Consider the following 17,198-nt stretch of genomic DNA (forward strand, 5'->3'; position numbering starts at 1 on the left):
CTATGTAGCCAGGGGTAATCTTGAACTCCTAAACCTCGTACTTCACCTGGGTGCTGGAATCACCTGGTGGGTGTCATCATACATCATTGTATACATTACTGATAAGCTTGGTAGACACCGTTTGTATGTGAGAGCGTAGAGGGTTGAGGGAATAATTGTTGCAGCCATCACAGAAGGAATAAAGAAAACTAAGGCAACCTGTGTTAGAAACGTCAAGACTTGTGTGCTTTTGTATTTTAAGTCAAGGTCTTTGCGTTGTTCAGACACTAGCCTGGAACTTCCATGGCTCAGGTGGTCTTTCTGTCTTGTTCTCCTGGGTAGTTACCAGAAGTCAGAGGCTTGGATGACTGTAGGGTACTGTGCCAAGTTAGAAGGTGCTTACTGTTTACAAGCATCACTTAGTGATTTTTAAGTTCTGGTTACTAGGTAGCCCATTGGCAACTCCCTGGCTTTTTCAAGGGCCTGGGTTTAATTTCTTAGCATTAAAAAAAAGAAGAAAAGGCTGTAGTTACTAAGTTTTACCGAACTGTTACCATACAAGAACTTGAAACATTATTGCCAAAGTGTGCTTCCCTGAATTGTTGTGGATTTGGCAGTCTTTCAAGATCCTTTAATATGAAATCTAGGTGTTAAATGTTTGTAGTTAATTAAAAAAAAAAGTTAAATACTAGTAGGTCAAATAAAATGTGTTTTGACAAACACTTGTACTTCTAATCTTAGGATGAGGAGGATGGATGCTGGCAGCCCTTCTGTTCTTAAATTTATCCCCTTAGATAATTTCCCAAAGAACATGTTCCCTGAAGTTAACACTCTTGTTAATTAAGTACAGGAGTGTCCCTCCTTCTTGTTAATGATGTAGAGCGTATTAAACTTCCTGTGGGGTAGTACTATTGAGATGTTTCATTTGTATTAAGGAGGAAGCTATGAATTGTGATAACTTTGTTTGCTGTGTTCTCTCTAGACCTGGTGATGACTGGAAAAAGACATTAAAACTCCCTCCAAAGGATCTAAGAATCAAAACTTCGGTAAGTTGGGTTGTAGAATTCAAAAATGGAAGAATGGGGCAATTACAAGTAAAGTAGTTGCATGAAGTGACACCGAGTATTTAGTCCTTGTTTTGTTTATTTTGAGATAGTGTCCTATATAGTTCAGGCCCACCGCAAACTCAAGGTTCTCCTTCCTTAGTCTCAGTAGTGCTGGGAGTATAGTAAGGTATGTCTCACCAGGCTAGCAAATAGTATCTTTAGTTTTTTCAATAGGATTTCACTATTTAGGGGAGGGGTGCTGTGTGTGTGTGTGTGTGTGTGTGTGTGTGTGTGTGTGTGTGTGTGTGTATGTATATAGTATATATATAAAATCTTAAAACATTTTGAAATGATTGAAACTGTGTAGCTAATAGATGTTAGATAGCTAAAAAAGATTCCTACCAGTCTTTGGGATTACATAATAATGAGCTGTTGGATATATTAAGTTTGTGTGTGTGTGTGTGTGTGTGTGTGTGTGTGTGTGTGTGTGCGCGCGCGCGCGCGCGCGCACGCCCATGCACATGTTTATTTCCTTTTTTGCTTTTGTTTGGTGGTGTGCGTTTGTTGTTTTGTTTTTGACAGGGTTTCTCTGTGTAGTTTTGAAGCCTGTTCTAGAACTCGGTAGACCAGGCTGGCTTTGAACTCATGGAAAATCACCCCACACCCCCATCCCCCTCACCCCCTCCTCGGTTCCTGAATGCTGGGATTAAAGGCGTGCACCGCCACCACCCTGCCCAAAGCTCCATTTTTAAGTGGTGTGTATTTGTTATTTCTCCAGGGAATGCTGAAATAGAAACTGAAGCAGTAGTAGTACATATTTTTAAGATGAAGGTGGAGAAAGGGTTCAGGTCCATCGGGTACTTTTTTTTTTTTTAAGCATGCTAACTATGAAAGAACCAGGATTGTATTTTATTGTTTTGTTTTGTTTGATTAGGATGTGACCTCCACAAAAGGAAATGAATTTGAAGATTACTGTTTGAAACGGGAGTTGCTAATGGGAATTTTTGAAATGGGTTGGGAAAAGCCATCTCCTATTCAGGTATGTTTACCCTTTATGTTACGTGAAGGCTATGTATCATGCGTTATGCACTTCAGCAAAATATTTTATTACTGGACAGAGCTGCCTTTAATCCAGAACTCAGGAGGCCAGCCTGGTCTAGAGTGAGTTCCAGACAGTCTACAGAGATCCTTTCTTGACAAAAAAAAAAAAAAAAAATTACATGTATATGGGTGTTCTGTCTGCATATATGTCTGGTACCTGCAGAAGCAAGAAGAGGACCTCAGATCCCCTAGAACTGGAGTTAAACAGTGGTTGTTAGCCACCATGTGTATGCTGGTAATTAAAATGTGTCCCCTGGAAGCAACCAGTGCTCTTAACTGCTGAGCAATCTCTCTAGCTCTCTAGGCCCTACTTGTGTTTTTGGGGTTTTTTTTTTTTTTTTTTTTTTTTGGACATGCAGGAATAGTGTAACGTGGGGTGTGTGTGTGTGTGTACAGTGTTTTTCTGAGGGGGGGGCAGGATTCCATATAGTCCATACTAACCTTGAATTGGAAGTGTAGCTTTGAGCTCTTGTTTCTTGCCTTAGCCTCCAAGTCTAGGATTACAGGCAAATATCGCCACTCACAGCTTTTTCTTGAAATATAAACATAAATATATAAATTTACTTTATGCTTATTTATATAAATATGTTACCCAATTTTATGTATAATTTTTATATAAAATTTATTTTTTTATGTGCATTTGGTGTTTTGTCTGTATGTATGTCTGTGTGAGACAGTTGTGAGCTGCCATGTGGGTGCTGGGAATTGACCCCAAGTCCTCTGGAAAAGCAGTCAGTGTTCTTAACTGCTGAGCCATCTCTCCAGCTTCTAGAACTTTTTGGTTTTTTGAGACCGGGTTTCTCTGTAGCTTTGGAGACTATCCTGGAACTAGCTCTTGTAGACTAGGCTGGCCTGGAACTCATAGAGATCCGCCTGTCTCTGCCTCCTGAGTGCTGGGATTAAAGGCGTGTGCCACCACCACCACCTGGCTTTCTTGAATTTTTACAGGTTAAATTATAAAATCACTTTCCTTTTCTTGTGGGTCTCTTTGTGTATATTTCCTAAGAATAGGGATTGTGCGTGCATGCTCTAGCTTTTGTGTTGATGTTTGACAGCTTTAATACTTACTTCCCTAAGACAGGATTTCTCTTTGGTTGTCCTGGAACTCTCTCTGTAGGCTAGGCTGGGATTAAAGACATGGGCCACCATGTCCAGCCAATTTATTTTATTTTATGTTTGCAAGTGTTTTGCCTGCATGTGTGTCTGTATACCATGTGCATGCAGTGCCCAAGGAAGCCAGACAAGGGTGTTGGATCCCCAGAACTGGAGTTAAAAGTGTGAACTGCCATGTGGATTCTGGGAATTAAATCTGGGCTCTCTGGAGGAGCAGCCAGTGTTTTTAACACCCGAATCATCTGTTCAGTCCCTGGATTTTAACATTCTGTGTGTGCGCACAAGTTTATATTTGTGTGCATGTGTGGAGGTCAGAGAACAACTTACGGGAGTCAGCTCTCTTTTTACTAGGTAGGTTCTGGGGATCAGATCAGGTGTGGCACCTAACATCAAGGACTTACATCTACCAAACCGTCTTGCTGGTCCTGTTTTTTTGTTGTTTTTTTTTTAAACAGGATCTCTTGTATCCCATGCTGGCCTCAAACTCTGTGTAGTCAAGGGTGACCTTAAACTCTTAATCCTTCTGTACAAGAGGAGTTAGGGTTATAGACTTGGAAAATTTTAAATTTATATAGTGCTGGGGATCAAAGTCAGGGTTTTGTGCATGCTGGAGGAGCACTCTACCAATTGAGCTATATCTCCAATCTCTTCCATTCATTTTTTTAATCATTTCTGATGGGACGCTGATTAGGCTGAAGTCCTGCTTTCTCAGCAAAAATACTGCAAAACTTGTGTTACAGGTTTCTCAGGGTATCGAATTTGAAAGTGGTGTGTACAGTCTGATTGGTGATGTCATTAGTTTGGATTATCTTGTTCAAATGTTTTTTTTTTATTCAATAATGTATGATGACAACTACTTTATGTCCCTTAAAACTAGTCAACATTCTAGAGAATACTTTAAGACCAAGAAAGTGTTCTTTTCATCAAACTTTCTCATTGTTGTAGTTATTAATTAGCATCCAGAGACTTGATCTCATCGGTCTAGGGTGTAGTGAATTTCTTGTAAGTTTCAGTTCAAACAGTCCTTCCATGTTTGGCCCCTATAAAGAAGAGCCTGCCCCTATATGTGCCATTATAAGAGTATCTGAGTCTTGGGATGCTAGGAGTTGAACTCAGGACCTTGATCACACCAGCCAAACACTCTAACACTGAGATGTACCACTAGCCTTTCTCCTTCCTGCTTCATGTATATTTGTGTGGACTCAGGATTGCCTTTAAAATCATGTTTCTGTGTGCTCGGTTGTTACAAATTTGGCTCCACCAGGGTGGCTCATATATGCATATTGTGATTAAATTCTTGATTTTTATTGAGCAGTTCCTTTTGTTATAACACGAAAACTAGAATTATGTATCTTATGTTTATTATGTTCTGACCTTGGAATCTTTGAAGTACTGATTTTTTGAGACGGGGTTTCTGTGTATAACTGATTGTCCTGGGACTCTCTTTGTAAGACTAGGCTGGCCTCGAACTCAGAGATCCACTTGCCTCTGCTTCCTGAGAGCTAAGGTTAAAGGTGTGTACCATCACACCTGGCTGAAAACAGATGATTTTAATTTTACACAATGGGCACCTTTTATTTGGAGGTAGTCTCATTTTATATATCACTGATAGGACATCTTAAAAGTGATCTTCTAAGACAGTGGATGTTTTTTTAATTGATATTTATTGAGCTCTACATTTTTCTCTGCTCCCCTCCCTGCCTCTCCCCACCCCCTTTCAACCCTCCCCCAAGGTCCCCATGCTCCCAATTTACTCAGGAGATCTTGTCTTTTTATACTTTTCTACTTCCCATGTAGATTAGATCAATGTGAGTCTCTCTTAATATCCTCATTGTTGTCTAAGTTCTCTGGGATTGTGGTTTGTAGGCTGGCTTTCTTTGCTTTATGTTTAAAAATCACCTATAAGTGAGTACATGTGATGATTGTCTGTGTCTGGGTTACCTCACTCAAAATAATGTTTTCTAGCTCCATCCCTTCTCCTGCAAAATTCAAGCTGTCTTTTTTTTTTTTTTTTTTTTTTTGCTGTGTAGTACTCCATTGTGTGAATTTATCACATTTTCCTTATCCATTCTTCGGTCAAGGGGCATTTAGGTTGTTTCCAAGTTCTAGCTATGACAAACAAAGCTGCTATGAACATAGTTGAGCATATGTTCTTGTAGCACGATTGAGCATCCTTTGGGTATATACCCAAAAGTGGCATTCCTGGGTCTTGAGGAAGGTTGTTTCCTAATTTTCTGAGAAATCACCACACTGACGTCCAAAGGGGTTGTACCAGCTTGCATTCCCACCAGCAGTGCAGAAGTGTTCCCTCTTCCCCACAACTTCTCCAGCATAAGTTGTCGTCAGTGTTTTTGATCTTGGCCATTCTTTCAGGTGTAAGATGGAATCTCAGAGTTGTTTTGAGTTTCCTTTCTCTGATGACTAAGGATGTTGAACATTTCCTTAAGTGTCTTTCAGCCATTTTAGATTCCTCTGTAGAGACTTCTCTGTTTAGGTCTTTACTCCATTTTTTTTATTGGATTATATGATTTTTTTGTGTCCAATTTCTTGAGTTCGTTGTATATTTTAGAGATCAGACCTCTGTCTGATGTGGGCTTGGTGAAGATCTTTTCCCATTCTTTAGGCTGTTGTTTTGTATTGTTGACTATGACCATTGGTTTACAGAAGCTTTCCAGTTTCAGGAGGTCCCATTTATTAATTATTTCTCTTAGAGCTGGGTGGTGGTGGTGGTGCACACCTTTAATCCCAGCACTTGGGAGGCAGAGGCAGGGGCAGGCAGATCTCTGTGAGTTCGAGGCCAACCTAGTCTACAGGAGCTAGTTCTAGGACAGCCAGAGCTATACAGAGAAACCCTGTCTCAAAAAAAACAAAAAAGAAAAAAAGCTTTCTTTTTTCCATTTGATGTATTTTGCTTCTTTGTCAAAGATCAGATGTTTGAAGATGTGTGGATTGATATCCGTGATATCCGGGTCTTCTATTCGGTTCCATTGGTCCTCCTGTCTGTTCTTATGCCAATACTGACAGTGGTTTTTAACCTATGTGTCACTAACTCCTTTGGGGAGGGTGTCAAACAACCCTTTCATAGGGTTGCCTGAGACCATCAGAAAACACAGAGATTTGCATTATGATTCATAACAGCAAAATTACAGTTATGAAGTAGTGACAAAATAATGTTATGGTTGGGGGTCACCACAAAATAAGAAACTATGTTGTTAAAGGGTGACACCATTAGGAGGGTTGACAACCCACTGCTCTAAGAAAATACAGCTAGTGATTGCCCAAAGGTGAGAAGGTGAGTGTAGTAGCTTCTTTGTGGTTTAAGACAGGGTCTCCCTGTGTTTTTCTGGCTGTCTTGGAACTCACTATCTAGACTAGGTTAGCCTTGAACTCAGATCCAGCTGCTTCTGTCTCCAGGGTACTGGGGTTAAAACTGTAGACTACCATGCCTCTTTGTGTGTTTGTGTGTGTGTGACAGAGAGAGAGAGAGAGAGAGAGAGAGAGAGAGAGAGAGAGATTATTTTTAGACAAAACATTCAGAATTAAGAAATCGGAATTCTAGGTCCAGAAAGAAATTCACACATCACCTTATCTAAAAGTCCAGCCTTACAATGGGCTGTCTTCTACTGTTCATTTTTCTTTGCACAGAATCTTGCTGTATGGCTAATTGACTTTTCACTCAGGATCCCTCTGCCTTAGCCTCCCAAGTGCTACACTTGTAGATATGGGCCATCAAACCTTGTTCTTACCTACCTATATTCATTCCTTACTCTTTTCCTTTTTTCAATTTATTTAATTTTATTTTTATGAGCATTGGTGCGAGGGTGGCAGTTCCTCTAGAACTGGAGTTAGAGACAGTTGTGAGCGGCCTTGACGGTGCTGGGAATTGAACCTTGGTCCCCTGGAAGAGCAGCCCGTGTTCTTAACTACTGAGCCATCTATCCAGCCCCTTACTCTTTTTTTTTTTTTTTTTTAATTTTGATTTTTCAAGACAGGGTTTCTCTGTGTAGCCCTGGCAATACTAGAACTCACTCTGTAGCCCAGGCTGGCCTCAAACTCAGATCTGCCTGGTTCCTGCTGGGATTAAAGATGTTGTGACACTGTGCTCTTCTGTTAGCCATTTTATTTCCCTTCTGAAAATGATGATCGTTATTTTCAGTATTTAAGACTACGGTTGTTTCTTTTTCTTTTCCAGAGGTTTTTTTGTTTTTGTTTTTGTTTTTTAATTTTATGTATGTGGGTGTTTTGCCTGTGTGTATATAGAGTGGTTTTGTTTTAAAGGTAAAGCATCCTCCTTGGAAGGAGCCTGGGAATCTGCTTTTCTCTGGTTAGCTCTGTACTAACTTGGAGGTTCTGATTGTGAGGTGGGAACTCTCTCTGTGTATGATAGAGGTAAAGATCAGAGAACAATTTTGGGTGTTAGTCCTTGTCTTTTACTTTGGGGCAGGAGTCTCTCTTGTGTTCTGCCCCCAATAGCTGTACATGCCAGGCTAGCTGGACCCTGAGGCTTCTGTTTCTACCTCCCATCTCATCATAGAGTTAAGGGATTACAGATATAGACTACCAGACTTGGCCTAGCTTTTTTTTTAAGATTTATTTATATATTTATTATATATACAACATTCTGCCTCCATGTATGCCCGCACACCAGAAGAGGGCACCAGATCTCATTACAGATGGTTGTGAGCCACCATGTGGTTGCTGGGAATTGAACTCAGGACCTATGGAAGAGCAGCCAGTGCTCTTAACCACTGAGCCATCTCTCCAGCCCCCTTGGCCTAGCTTTTATGTGGGTTTTAGGGATTCAAACTCGGGTCCTCGTGCTTAGTTATGTTAGTTAAATACTATTACTAAACTAATATTCACACCCTCAGTTTATCTGATGAGGCAGAGATGATGGGCCATAGCTGAGAGAAAAATGGAAAGTTTTTTTTGTTTTTTGAGACAGGCTTTCTCTGTGAAAGACCTGGACGTTCCGGAGTTTACTGTGTAGATCAGGCTGGCCTGGAAATCATAGAAATCTGCCTGCCTCTGCCTCCCAGTGCTGGGATTAAAAGCGTGCGCCGCCACCACCACCTGGCAGAAAACTACTTACTGTTAGTATCAGAATTCCATATCCTTTCAAGAACTTTGTAGTGGTGCTGGAGAGATGGCTCAGTAGTTAAGAGCAGTGGTTGCTCTTGCAGAGGACCGAGGTTCAATTCCCAGTACCCACATGGTGGCTCACAACCACCTGTAACTCCAGTTCCAGGGGATCCGATGCCTTTTTCTGTCGTCCACAAGCTAGCTCTAGGCATACATATGGCAAACAGATACACTTGAGACAAAACATTCATACACATATAAAATAAATAAAAATAATTAAAAATAAAATATTTTGTAGCTAGGCATTGAGAAACCCCCAGAACCAACTTTTGCAATGTGGGAATTGGACTATATCCCCATCCCCCATCTTAATGTTTTTAATGCTACAGAAACAAGTAGTGTGTGGGTAGCCTGTTACAAACTTCAGCCTATGGCAATAACGGCAACTTCTGAAAAAAAAATTTGACTCAAGGCAGGAGAAAGACATTAAGACCAGATGGTCAAAGCCATGGCTTTCCTTGTTAACTCCTTTACTGTGTACTGTTTATGATAAGCAGACATTAGAACTGTCTGTGAAACTAAAACAAAAGTATTATCATTGGACCATTTTCATGGTCTGACAGCTGTTTTATTCTGACCCTCTGGCACCCATCTGATGCCTGTGACTTGTAGGTAGTAAATATATCATTAAGAACTAGGGATACAGGGTGCTTGCCTAGCGTGCCTGGAAAATCTCAGGTTTATGACCAGTGTCGCATAAACCAGGTAAGGTATTGTCAGCCAGGCCTAGTGGTGCATGCTTGCAATCCCAACACTCAAGAGGATCAGAAGGTCACAGTCTTCTTCATACATAAGAAGACCCAACTGGGCTACATGAGCTCCTGTCTCTTAAAAAAAAAAAGAAAGATGGGGGGGGCGGGCTGGAGAGATGGCTCAGAGGTTAAGAGTATTGCCTGCTCTTCCAAAGGTCCTGAGTTCAATTCCCAGCAGCCACATGGTGGCTCACAACCATCTGTAACGAGGTCTGGTGCCCTCTTCTGGCCTGTAGGTATACATGCAGACAGAACATTGTATACATAATAAATAAGCAAATATTAAAAAAAGAAAGATGGTAGGGGATGGAAGTCATGACTGTTTGTGTCTTACTTCTGTAATAATTTTAAAACCATAGAACTATTTTGGTAATTGATATAGGCATGTATCAATGATTGTGAATCTGGATTTTCCTGGATTTTGTTGGTTTTTAGTTTTAGAAACTTAACAAAGTTGTATATTTCCTTCTAATATATAAGTATGTAGTTGAAATATATTTAACCATCCATTGCATATAGTTTATTTCCAAATGAGAGATGGATGGAGTTTCTTGTTTTATCACATTGAACCGGACACTTGTCAGGGAACAGCATTTCCAGCACTTTGACTTATTTTGTTGAGATGGTGTCTTAATAACCCAGAATACCTCAGGCTTATGGCTGTCCTCCTATTTCTGCCTCCCGAGTACTGGGATTAAAGTCTTGAGCTACCTTGAGTAACTCATTTTTAGCTTTTAAGATTTGCTAGAAATGTTTCTGATAGTGGAATGATGAGGCGTATACACTTTTAAAGTCAATAGCCTGGGTCTCATGATTTCCTAATAGTCTAGGGGACATAGTAACAGTAAATGTCTCAAAGAGAGTGGGGGAAGGCCTCTCAGTAGAGCTCAGCGATTGATGCTTGCCTGTTGTGCACCAGACAAAGGATTTAGTGCAAGTGAAGAAAAGCCATCCCCCCACCCAGTGTCTTAGCGTGTAGTTCTGACTGGCCATAACTCAGAGATTCTTTGGCTTTTGTCTTGGTGCTAGGATTAAAGATGTACACTACCGATCCCCACCCCTGTGAATTCTGCTTCTTAGCCTTTATCAACTAGTATGGGTCGGAATTTAGCCTTTTTACAGTGGCACAGTATATTATGCTATATGATAGCTCTTCGGATTTTTTTAAAATTTCATTTATTTTTATGAATATGGCTGCCATGACATGTGGGGGTCAGAAGTCAGCCTTTAGGAGTTGTCTCAAGGACTTCCACTCACCCCAGCAAGCTGGCTCCCTGGACTTTGTATTTCTTTTTTAATTTTTATTTTTAATTTCTAGAATTTGTGTGTATGCGTGTATATAAGAGAGCGTTTGTGTGCATACTTTCCAAGACACACATGGAAGACAGGGCATGTTTTCGGGTATGGAACTCAAATCAGCAGGATTACATGTAGAAAAGATAAATCTGTTGAACCATCACACAAGTCCCCATGTAATGTTTTTAAGCAACAAACAGAACCATTCAGTAATGTATTCTCAGAAATACTACACTAGTGATTTGTCGTCATTTAAGACATTTGATTTTTATTTTAGTAATGATTAGTGGAAACTTTGTTTTGAAAGAGGCTCTTTTTATTTTGTAGAAAAACTAACATTTAAAAATATTTCTCACTTTGCTGAATTAAAAGCATAATTTTTCCATTTTCCTTCTTTCGGTATCCTGGGGAGGGGGATTCAAGACAGGGTTTCTCTGTGTAGCCCTGGCTGTCTCCCAACTCTGTGAAGACTGTACTGACCTTGAACTACTTCTGCTGCCTCCTGAGTGCTAGGGTTGTAGGCCTCACCACTCAGCTTCTCCAACAGTTACTTGCCTTTTCTCATTTTCTCTGAAGCCTCTGTTCACCATGTGGCTGCTTGTCCATCATATATCTCACTTTAAATTCCATGGCCTTTTACCTTCTTTCTTCCCAATAGTTGCTGAGGTTCCAACTGGCCTGCTCTGGGGGTTTTCTTTTAAACTTAAATATCCATCATCATCCCCCCCCCCCCATCGGTGCCTCAGTAGGGTGCCTGCTCAGCCTGTTTGAAACCCGGGTTTGGTCTCTAGTGCTCGGTGCAGTACTAGCACTTGGGAAATGGAGACCAGGAGGACGAGAATCAGGGCCATCTTGTGCTACATAGCAAGTTAAGAGGCCAGCCTTGAGCACAAGCAGCCCTTTGCTCCCTTCCCCAGAAAACCATATATAGATGGTTAGTCTCGATTTAGATACTATAAAATATATTTGGTATAATTTGCAAGTTGTTATATTTATCCTTTTATTCAAAAATATTGTTCTTAATTTGGAGCTCTAGAACCATTGAGGAGGCTCAATTCTTTTGACTTTCCTGAACATTTTCAAAATATGGGGGGAGAGGTGTGGGTGGTGGTGCACATCCCACAGCAATTGTGTGGAGGGCAGACCACAACTCTTTCTTCATGGGATCCAGGCTTGTACTGCATGGACTTTTACTCACTGAGCCATTTCACCTGCCCATTTTCTGATCCTTTTAAGTTATAAAATAAACTCTTTATATATTATGCCTTTAATTTTTATTTTTTATTTTTTAATTTATGTTTTTTGAGGCAGGGTTTCTCTGTGTCTTGGCTGTCCTGGAACTCACTCTGTAGACCAGACTGGCCTCAAACATACAAATCCTCCTGCCTCTGCCTCCCAAGTGCTAGGATTAAAGGAGTGTGCCGCCACTGCCAGGCCTCTTTACCCTTAATTTCTTCTAAGGATTGTGGAGAGTAGGTGGGGGCCGGGGAGGAGGCTAAAGACTCTGTTGAAACAATATACAGTTTTCTAAAACATTGTGTTTGAAATATTTCACTGAACTTTGTAGCTCTTGCCTGTAATCTTAGTGCCCAAAAAGCTGAGGCAAGAGGCTGTACAGGAGTTTGAGACCATCTAGGACTACAGACTGAAAGTCCATATGAAAGAAACAAATCAGCAAGCTTTGAATGTTTCTTATGCTTTTACTTTGAGATTAGTAAGGGGAAAAGAAGCTTTTGTAAGGAAAATTAGTTTCTTTCTCCAAAACTCATTGACTCATAACTGCCTGTAATTCCACCTCCAGGGACTCTGACACTCTTGCAGGGACACCTGGCACATGCTCACACAGACACACATATATACAAATAAATCAATTTAAATCTTTTTTCTGAAGTTTACTTATTTTTACATGAACGCTTTCTAACCACCTGTCTTCAATACTCTTGGCAAACCGAGAACTCATTATTGAGTGACAGGTTTGTGAGCAGGTTATTTGTAGGGTTCTGTAGCAGAACAGTGTGTGTTCTGTCTTAATTTGTGCCTGTTTCCCTTTTAATTTCTGTGTGTGCTTAATTTTCAGTAACTTCAGTATCCTTTCCTGTGCCCCAGATAATAAGTATTACCTTTGTTGTGGTTATTGAAAACATAAGACAAAGTAAGCCTAAAAGTGAAATGAGGGACACGGTGATGGCACACACCTTATTCCCAGCATTTGGGGGACAGAGAGAGGAAGATCTGAGTTCAGGCCAGTCTGGTCTACAGAGTGAGTTCCAGGACAGCCACGGCTGTGAACATAGAGAAATCCTGTCTTGAAGTTTTAAACCAAAAAAAAAAAAGAAAGAAAGAAAATGAAGTGTTACTTATAGTGATGTCTTCAGTTGCAGGACAGAGAAGTTATGAAAAATATTGGAGGTTGATATGATAAGTACTTACTAGGACTCAGAGATAAATGTTTCTAGCTTATTTCTCTGTGTCTATTTTGTGTAAGAAGAAGGTGTCTAATCTGCAATTTTTTTTTTCTTGCTTTGGCTTGTTTGGTTTGGTTTTTGGTACTGGGCATTGAACTGAAGGTCTTGCAAATGGCTAAACATGCACTCAGTCCCTACACCTCCAGCCCATTGTTCACTTTTTTTCCTGTAGTATGATTGACTTACTGGTCTGAAAATAACATGTGCTATATAATCTTTCCTTGGAGTCGTTGGTGCTATTTTTTTTCCTGTTTGTTAAGTCAAGCTGATCTTAAAACTTGTGTACTTGCAGCCTACTGGGAACAGACTTGAGCTACTGTGTCTGGCTATTTTTAATTTCTGACAAAAATGTTCTTTGAGGACTGTTTATAGCTCTTTGGGAGTTTTTTTTCCCCTGTTATTTTCTTTGTACACACACACACACACACACACACACACACACACACACACACACACACGGGCACTTTGATTTTTTGTTTTGGTTTTGATTTTTCAAGACAGGGTTTTTGTAACTTTGGAGCCTGACCTGGAGTGGAACTAGCTCTTGTAGACCATGCTGGCCTTGAACTCATGGAGCCCAGCTTTTTTGTTTGTTTTTGAGACAGGATCTTTCTCTATATAGCCCTGGCTGTCAAGACCAGGCTGGCCTTGAACTCTGATCTGCTGCCTCTACCTCTGACATTAGAGGTGTATGCCACCAAGCCTACCTCACTTGCCCTTTCTATTACTCTGGGATTAAACTCAGAATATTTTCTGAGTTTTGGAAAGCAGTTTTGGAAATTTTTTATTCATAAATGCTGTTAATGATCACTGGTCCTGCTAATCCTCATAGGTCTTTGCCATTCATGCAAAATACAAATAGTCCAAATCAGAGCAGTATGGAGAAGGGTACTTATCCTTCAGTGTAACTTAGAGAAGAATCTGGTTATGTACTACTTTTATTCACAAGTAATTTTTCCATTGCCTTGTCTTTTAGGAGGAGAGCATTCCCATTGCTTTATCTGGTAGGGATATCTTAGCTAGAGCAAAAAATGGAACAGGCAAAAGCGGTGCCTACCTCATTCCCTTACTTGAACGGCTGGACCTGAAGAAGGACAATATTCAAGGTTAGTTGTACAAAGTGTGTGTGAGAGAGAGAGAAAGAGAGATAAACTGTCTTTTTATTCTTGGAGCTTTGTAGGTTTTACTCTTGGTCAGAATTTAAGCAATCCAAACTTCTTACAGTCGTTACTCTGTTCTTACAGAATTTGACTTAATTGTCTAAAAATGATTCTCAACTTTTTAAGGGGGTTTCCTGCTTTCAGGAGACTTTTGTATGACACACAGTTGAACAGCCATGTGAGATAAGAAAAGTAAGTTTTGTTGCCCTATACTTAGGAAAACTGTGTTGTTGAGAGGTTCAATGAGTTGTTATTGGCCTGTGAAACTGAATTCCCCTGTGAGAACTGTGTAAAGCCAGGCTCCTTGTAGAAGTAGTAAGTGCATCTCTTGTAAAGGCTTGAGCTTTGGGGATTTTAAGAGCTTAGACAGTGGAAAAGAAGCAAATTTCTATAGTTTCATCTGGAGTCAGTTCATATAATTAAGATTTCACCTCTAAAACTTTTCTTACATTTTCCAACTTTCAGTTTATAATTGTCTCACCTTACTTTGATATGATGAAAATAGAATCTGAGCAGGAGGTATACTACTAAAGTATTTAGATTAGTGAATCTCTTCTGTCAAACAAATGTAGTTTATGACACTTAGAAATATTATGTCTCATGTTCTGCCTGTGTGATTAGACTTAATACCTCAGTGGAACTATTTTTATAGCTTCTTAAGCTTCTAAAATATGATATATTCTCTCCTTCCTCTTCCTCTGTTCTTGGATATTTTCTAGCAATGGTGATTGTTCCCACAAGAGAACTTGCTCTACAGGTCAGTCAAATTTGCATCCAGGTCAGCAAACACATGGGAGGGGCCAAAGTGATGGCAACCACAGGAGGAACGAATTTACGGGATGACATAATGAGGCTTGATGATACAGGTAGGAAATGGTTAAAATAGCAGTGCTCTCTGACTGATTGAGGCCATAGTGGCTTTTTTTTTTTTTTTTAACTTATTAGACATTTTTAATTATGTGGGTGTGGGGAGTGGTTCGTGTGCAGGTGCCCAATGGTGAGGGCATTGGATCCCCTGGGGCTAGAGTTACAGGCATTTGTGCATCAACTATTGTAGATGCTGGGAATTGAACTTGAATTCTCTGCAAGAGCAGTATGAATTCTTAACCACTAAGTCATTGCTAACCCCCAAGTGTTTCCTTTTAGGAAATAACTAAAAAATATTTTTAAGAATTAACATTGGGACTGAGGTTAGCTCAGCTGGTAAACAAACTGGATTTAGTGGCATTTCCCTGTAATTCTAGCACTGGGGAAATGAAAACAAGAGGTTCAAAAGTTGGAGGTCATAGTGAATTTGAGGCCAGCTGATGCCCTGTCATCACAAAAAGATGAAGGATTAGAAGTGCTGCAGTAGAAAGAACAGTGACAACAACCATTTCTTTCAAGAGGAATAAATAGATAACTGAAAGGATACTCAGCATTATTAGTATTTTCAGGTTTTGGCTTTTTGAGACAGAGTCTCTATGGAAACCTCTATGCCTGTCCTAGAACTTGCTATGTAAACCAGGCTGTTCTCAAACCTCAAACTCACAGAGATCTGCCTGCCTCTGCCTCATGAATGCTGGGATTAAATATTTTTGATATTAATTAATATGGTTGAAAATACTGAATTTATATTAAAATTGTTCTAATTTTTCAAGACTAAGAAGTATTAGTTATCAGTAATGCCTGTCTGTGGAAAGTAAGCTGTATTATAGCATAAGTATACAGTATACATAGCAGTATAGTTCAGATTAGAAATTTAATATTTTTCAAGTAACTAAACAGCATACACACAAAGTTGTTTACTCTGGTGTGGTTTGTAGTACTCAAAAAGAAGGTAAATTTATTTTGGAAGACTGGATAAATACAGTGAGGTATAACCTGAGTGGAGTCTCACAAAGTAAATAAAGAATGCCTGACTTGTATTCAGTTTTTATGAAGGGCTCACCATGAATAATGCTGAGTGTAAGAGTTAATAAAATAGCAAGAGCACATGTAAAATTAGGCAAATTTGGTCAGAATGTTAATATGTATTATTTGTTAGTTACTTGGTTATATTCTTTCAATTGTACAGTTTTTGTTTTTAGTAACTGTTCTTCCCCTTAACACAGTCTGGGCAGGATTGCCTAGATGTAAGGCCTGTCTTTATGTGAGAAACCCCGTGTTATGGCTGTTATTTCTTGCAGGTTGTCTGTCATAAGACAACGGCTGTATGCCCCTTAGTTGGAATTGGTGATTTTGGAAACTTACCTACTCAATGTAAAACTGAAGCAAATATTGTCTAGCTGTTGTGAGGTGAAATGGGAGTATACAGTCCCAAACACATCTTTTGACTTTTTTGTGTTTCTGATGCTAAATACATACTACAAAGTTATGTTAGGTTTTTGTGTGGGTGTATGTGTGAACAATAAATTAACAAGAATGTATATAGTTTCTGAATCTCCTTTTTCCTGTAAATCTTGTATAGTGCATGTGGTGATCGCTACCCCTGGCAGAATCCTGGATCTTATCAAGAAAGGAGTAGCGAAGGTTGACCATGTCCAGATGATAGTATTGGATGAGGTAATGTTCTCCACTTAAAGACTGCTGTGGATGATTGTGGGCATGCAGTTGCTTACACTTTTCAGTGGATGAAGCAAAAGCTGTTTTTATTTGACTTTCAGTAAACACATCCAGATACTTGTTACCACATAACCAAGCCAAGTTCATTTTAAATCTTTCTATTCAGTGATACATTCTAAAACCATGTAAGAGATATCTCTTGACCCTTTCTTTTGTATCTGCTGCTTGATATTGTTTGCTTCTTTTGAAGTTTGTTATCTCATTGGGTTATAACCTAGTCAACTGAGGCCAAATGTTTTACCTGAGTTAGTTAGGTCTACCCAGCAAGTGTCAGGCCAGTTAAGGCTACATAGATCTACCAGTGCTTTATACATGTAAGCCTGTCAGTGTTAGTGTTTGGGGTCCATTTACTTTGTTTGCTGTTTGGTTTGTTTTAGTTCACCAACTGACTAATGAGAAATAGAACTAAATATTGTGTCAACATTGGCTACATCATAACATGCTTTTACATCATTTTTACAGTCTAGACCTTCTAGGTATCTTAGACTGTTTTGTTTTTTGGTTGCTTTTTTTTTTTTTTTTTTTTTTTTTGGTTTTTCG

The 17,198-nt window shown here is 39.6% G+C and overlaps 1 protein-coding gene across 5 annotated transcripts in view; it reads left to right on the forward strand.

Annotated features, from left to right (window-relative positions):
- Nucleotides 1–17,198, forward strand: part of Ddx6 (DEAD-box helicase 6) — a 42,044-nt gene that overhangs the window by 6,464 nt on the left and 18,382 nt on the right. For all 5 annotated transcript variants that reach the window (XM_026779080.1, XM_005347197.3, XM_005347196.2 and 2 more), the window contains exons 3-7: nt 962–1,025; nt 1,960–2,064; nt 13,871–14,000; nt 14,774–14,920; nt 16,504–16,598. In XM_026779080.1, the coding sequence (XP_026634881.1) occupies nt 962–1,025; nt 1,960–2,064; nt 13,871–14,000; nt 14,774–14,920; nt 16,504–16,598 (541 nt within the window). The remainder of the gene's footprint in view (nt 1–961; nt 1,026–1,959; nt 2,065–13,870; nt 14,001–14,773; nt 14,921–16,503; nt 16,599–17,198) is intronic.

The sequence above is a fragment of the Microtus ochrogaster genome, chromosome 5, assembly GCF_000317375.1.
Source record: "Microtus ochrogaster isolate Prairie Vole_2 chromosome 5, MicOch1.0, whole genome shotgun sequence".
NCBI classification, from domain to species: Eukaryota; Metazoa; Chordata; class Mammalia; order Rodentia; family Cricetidae; genus Microtus; species Microtus ochrogaster.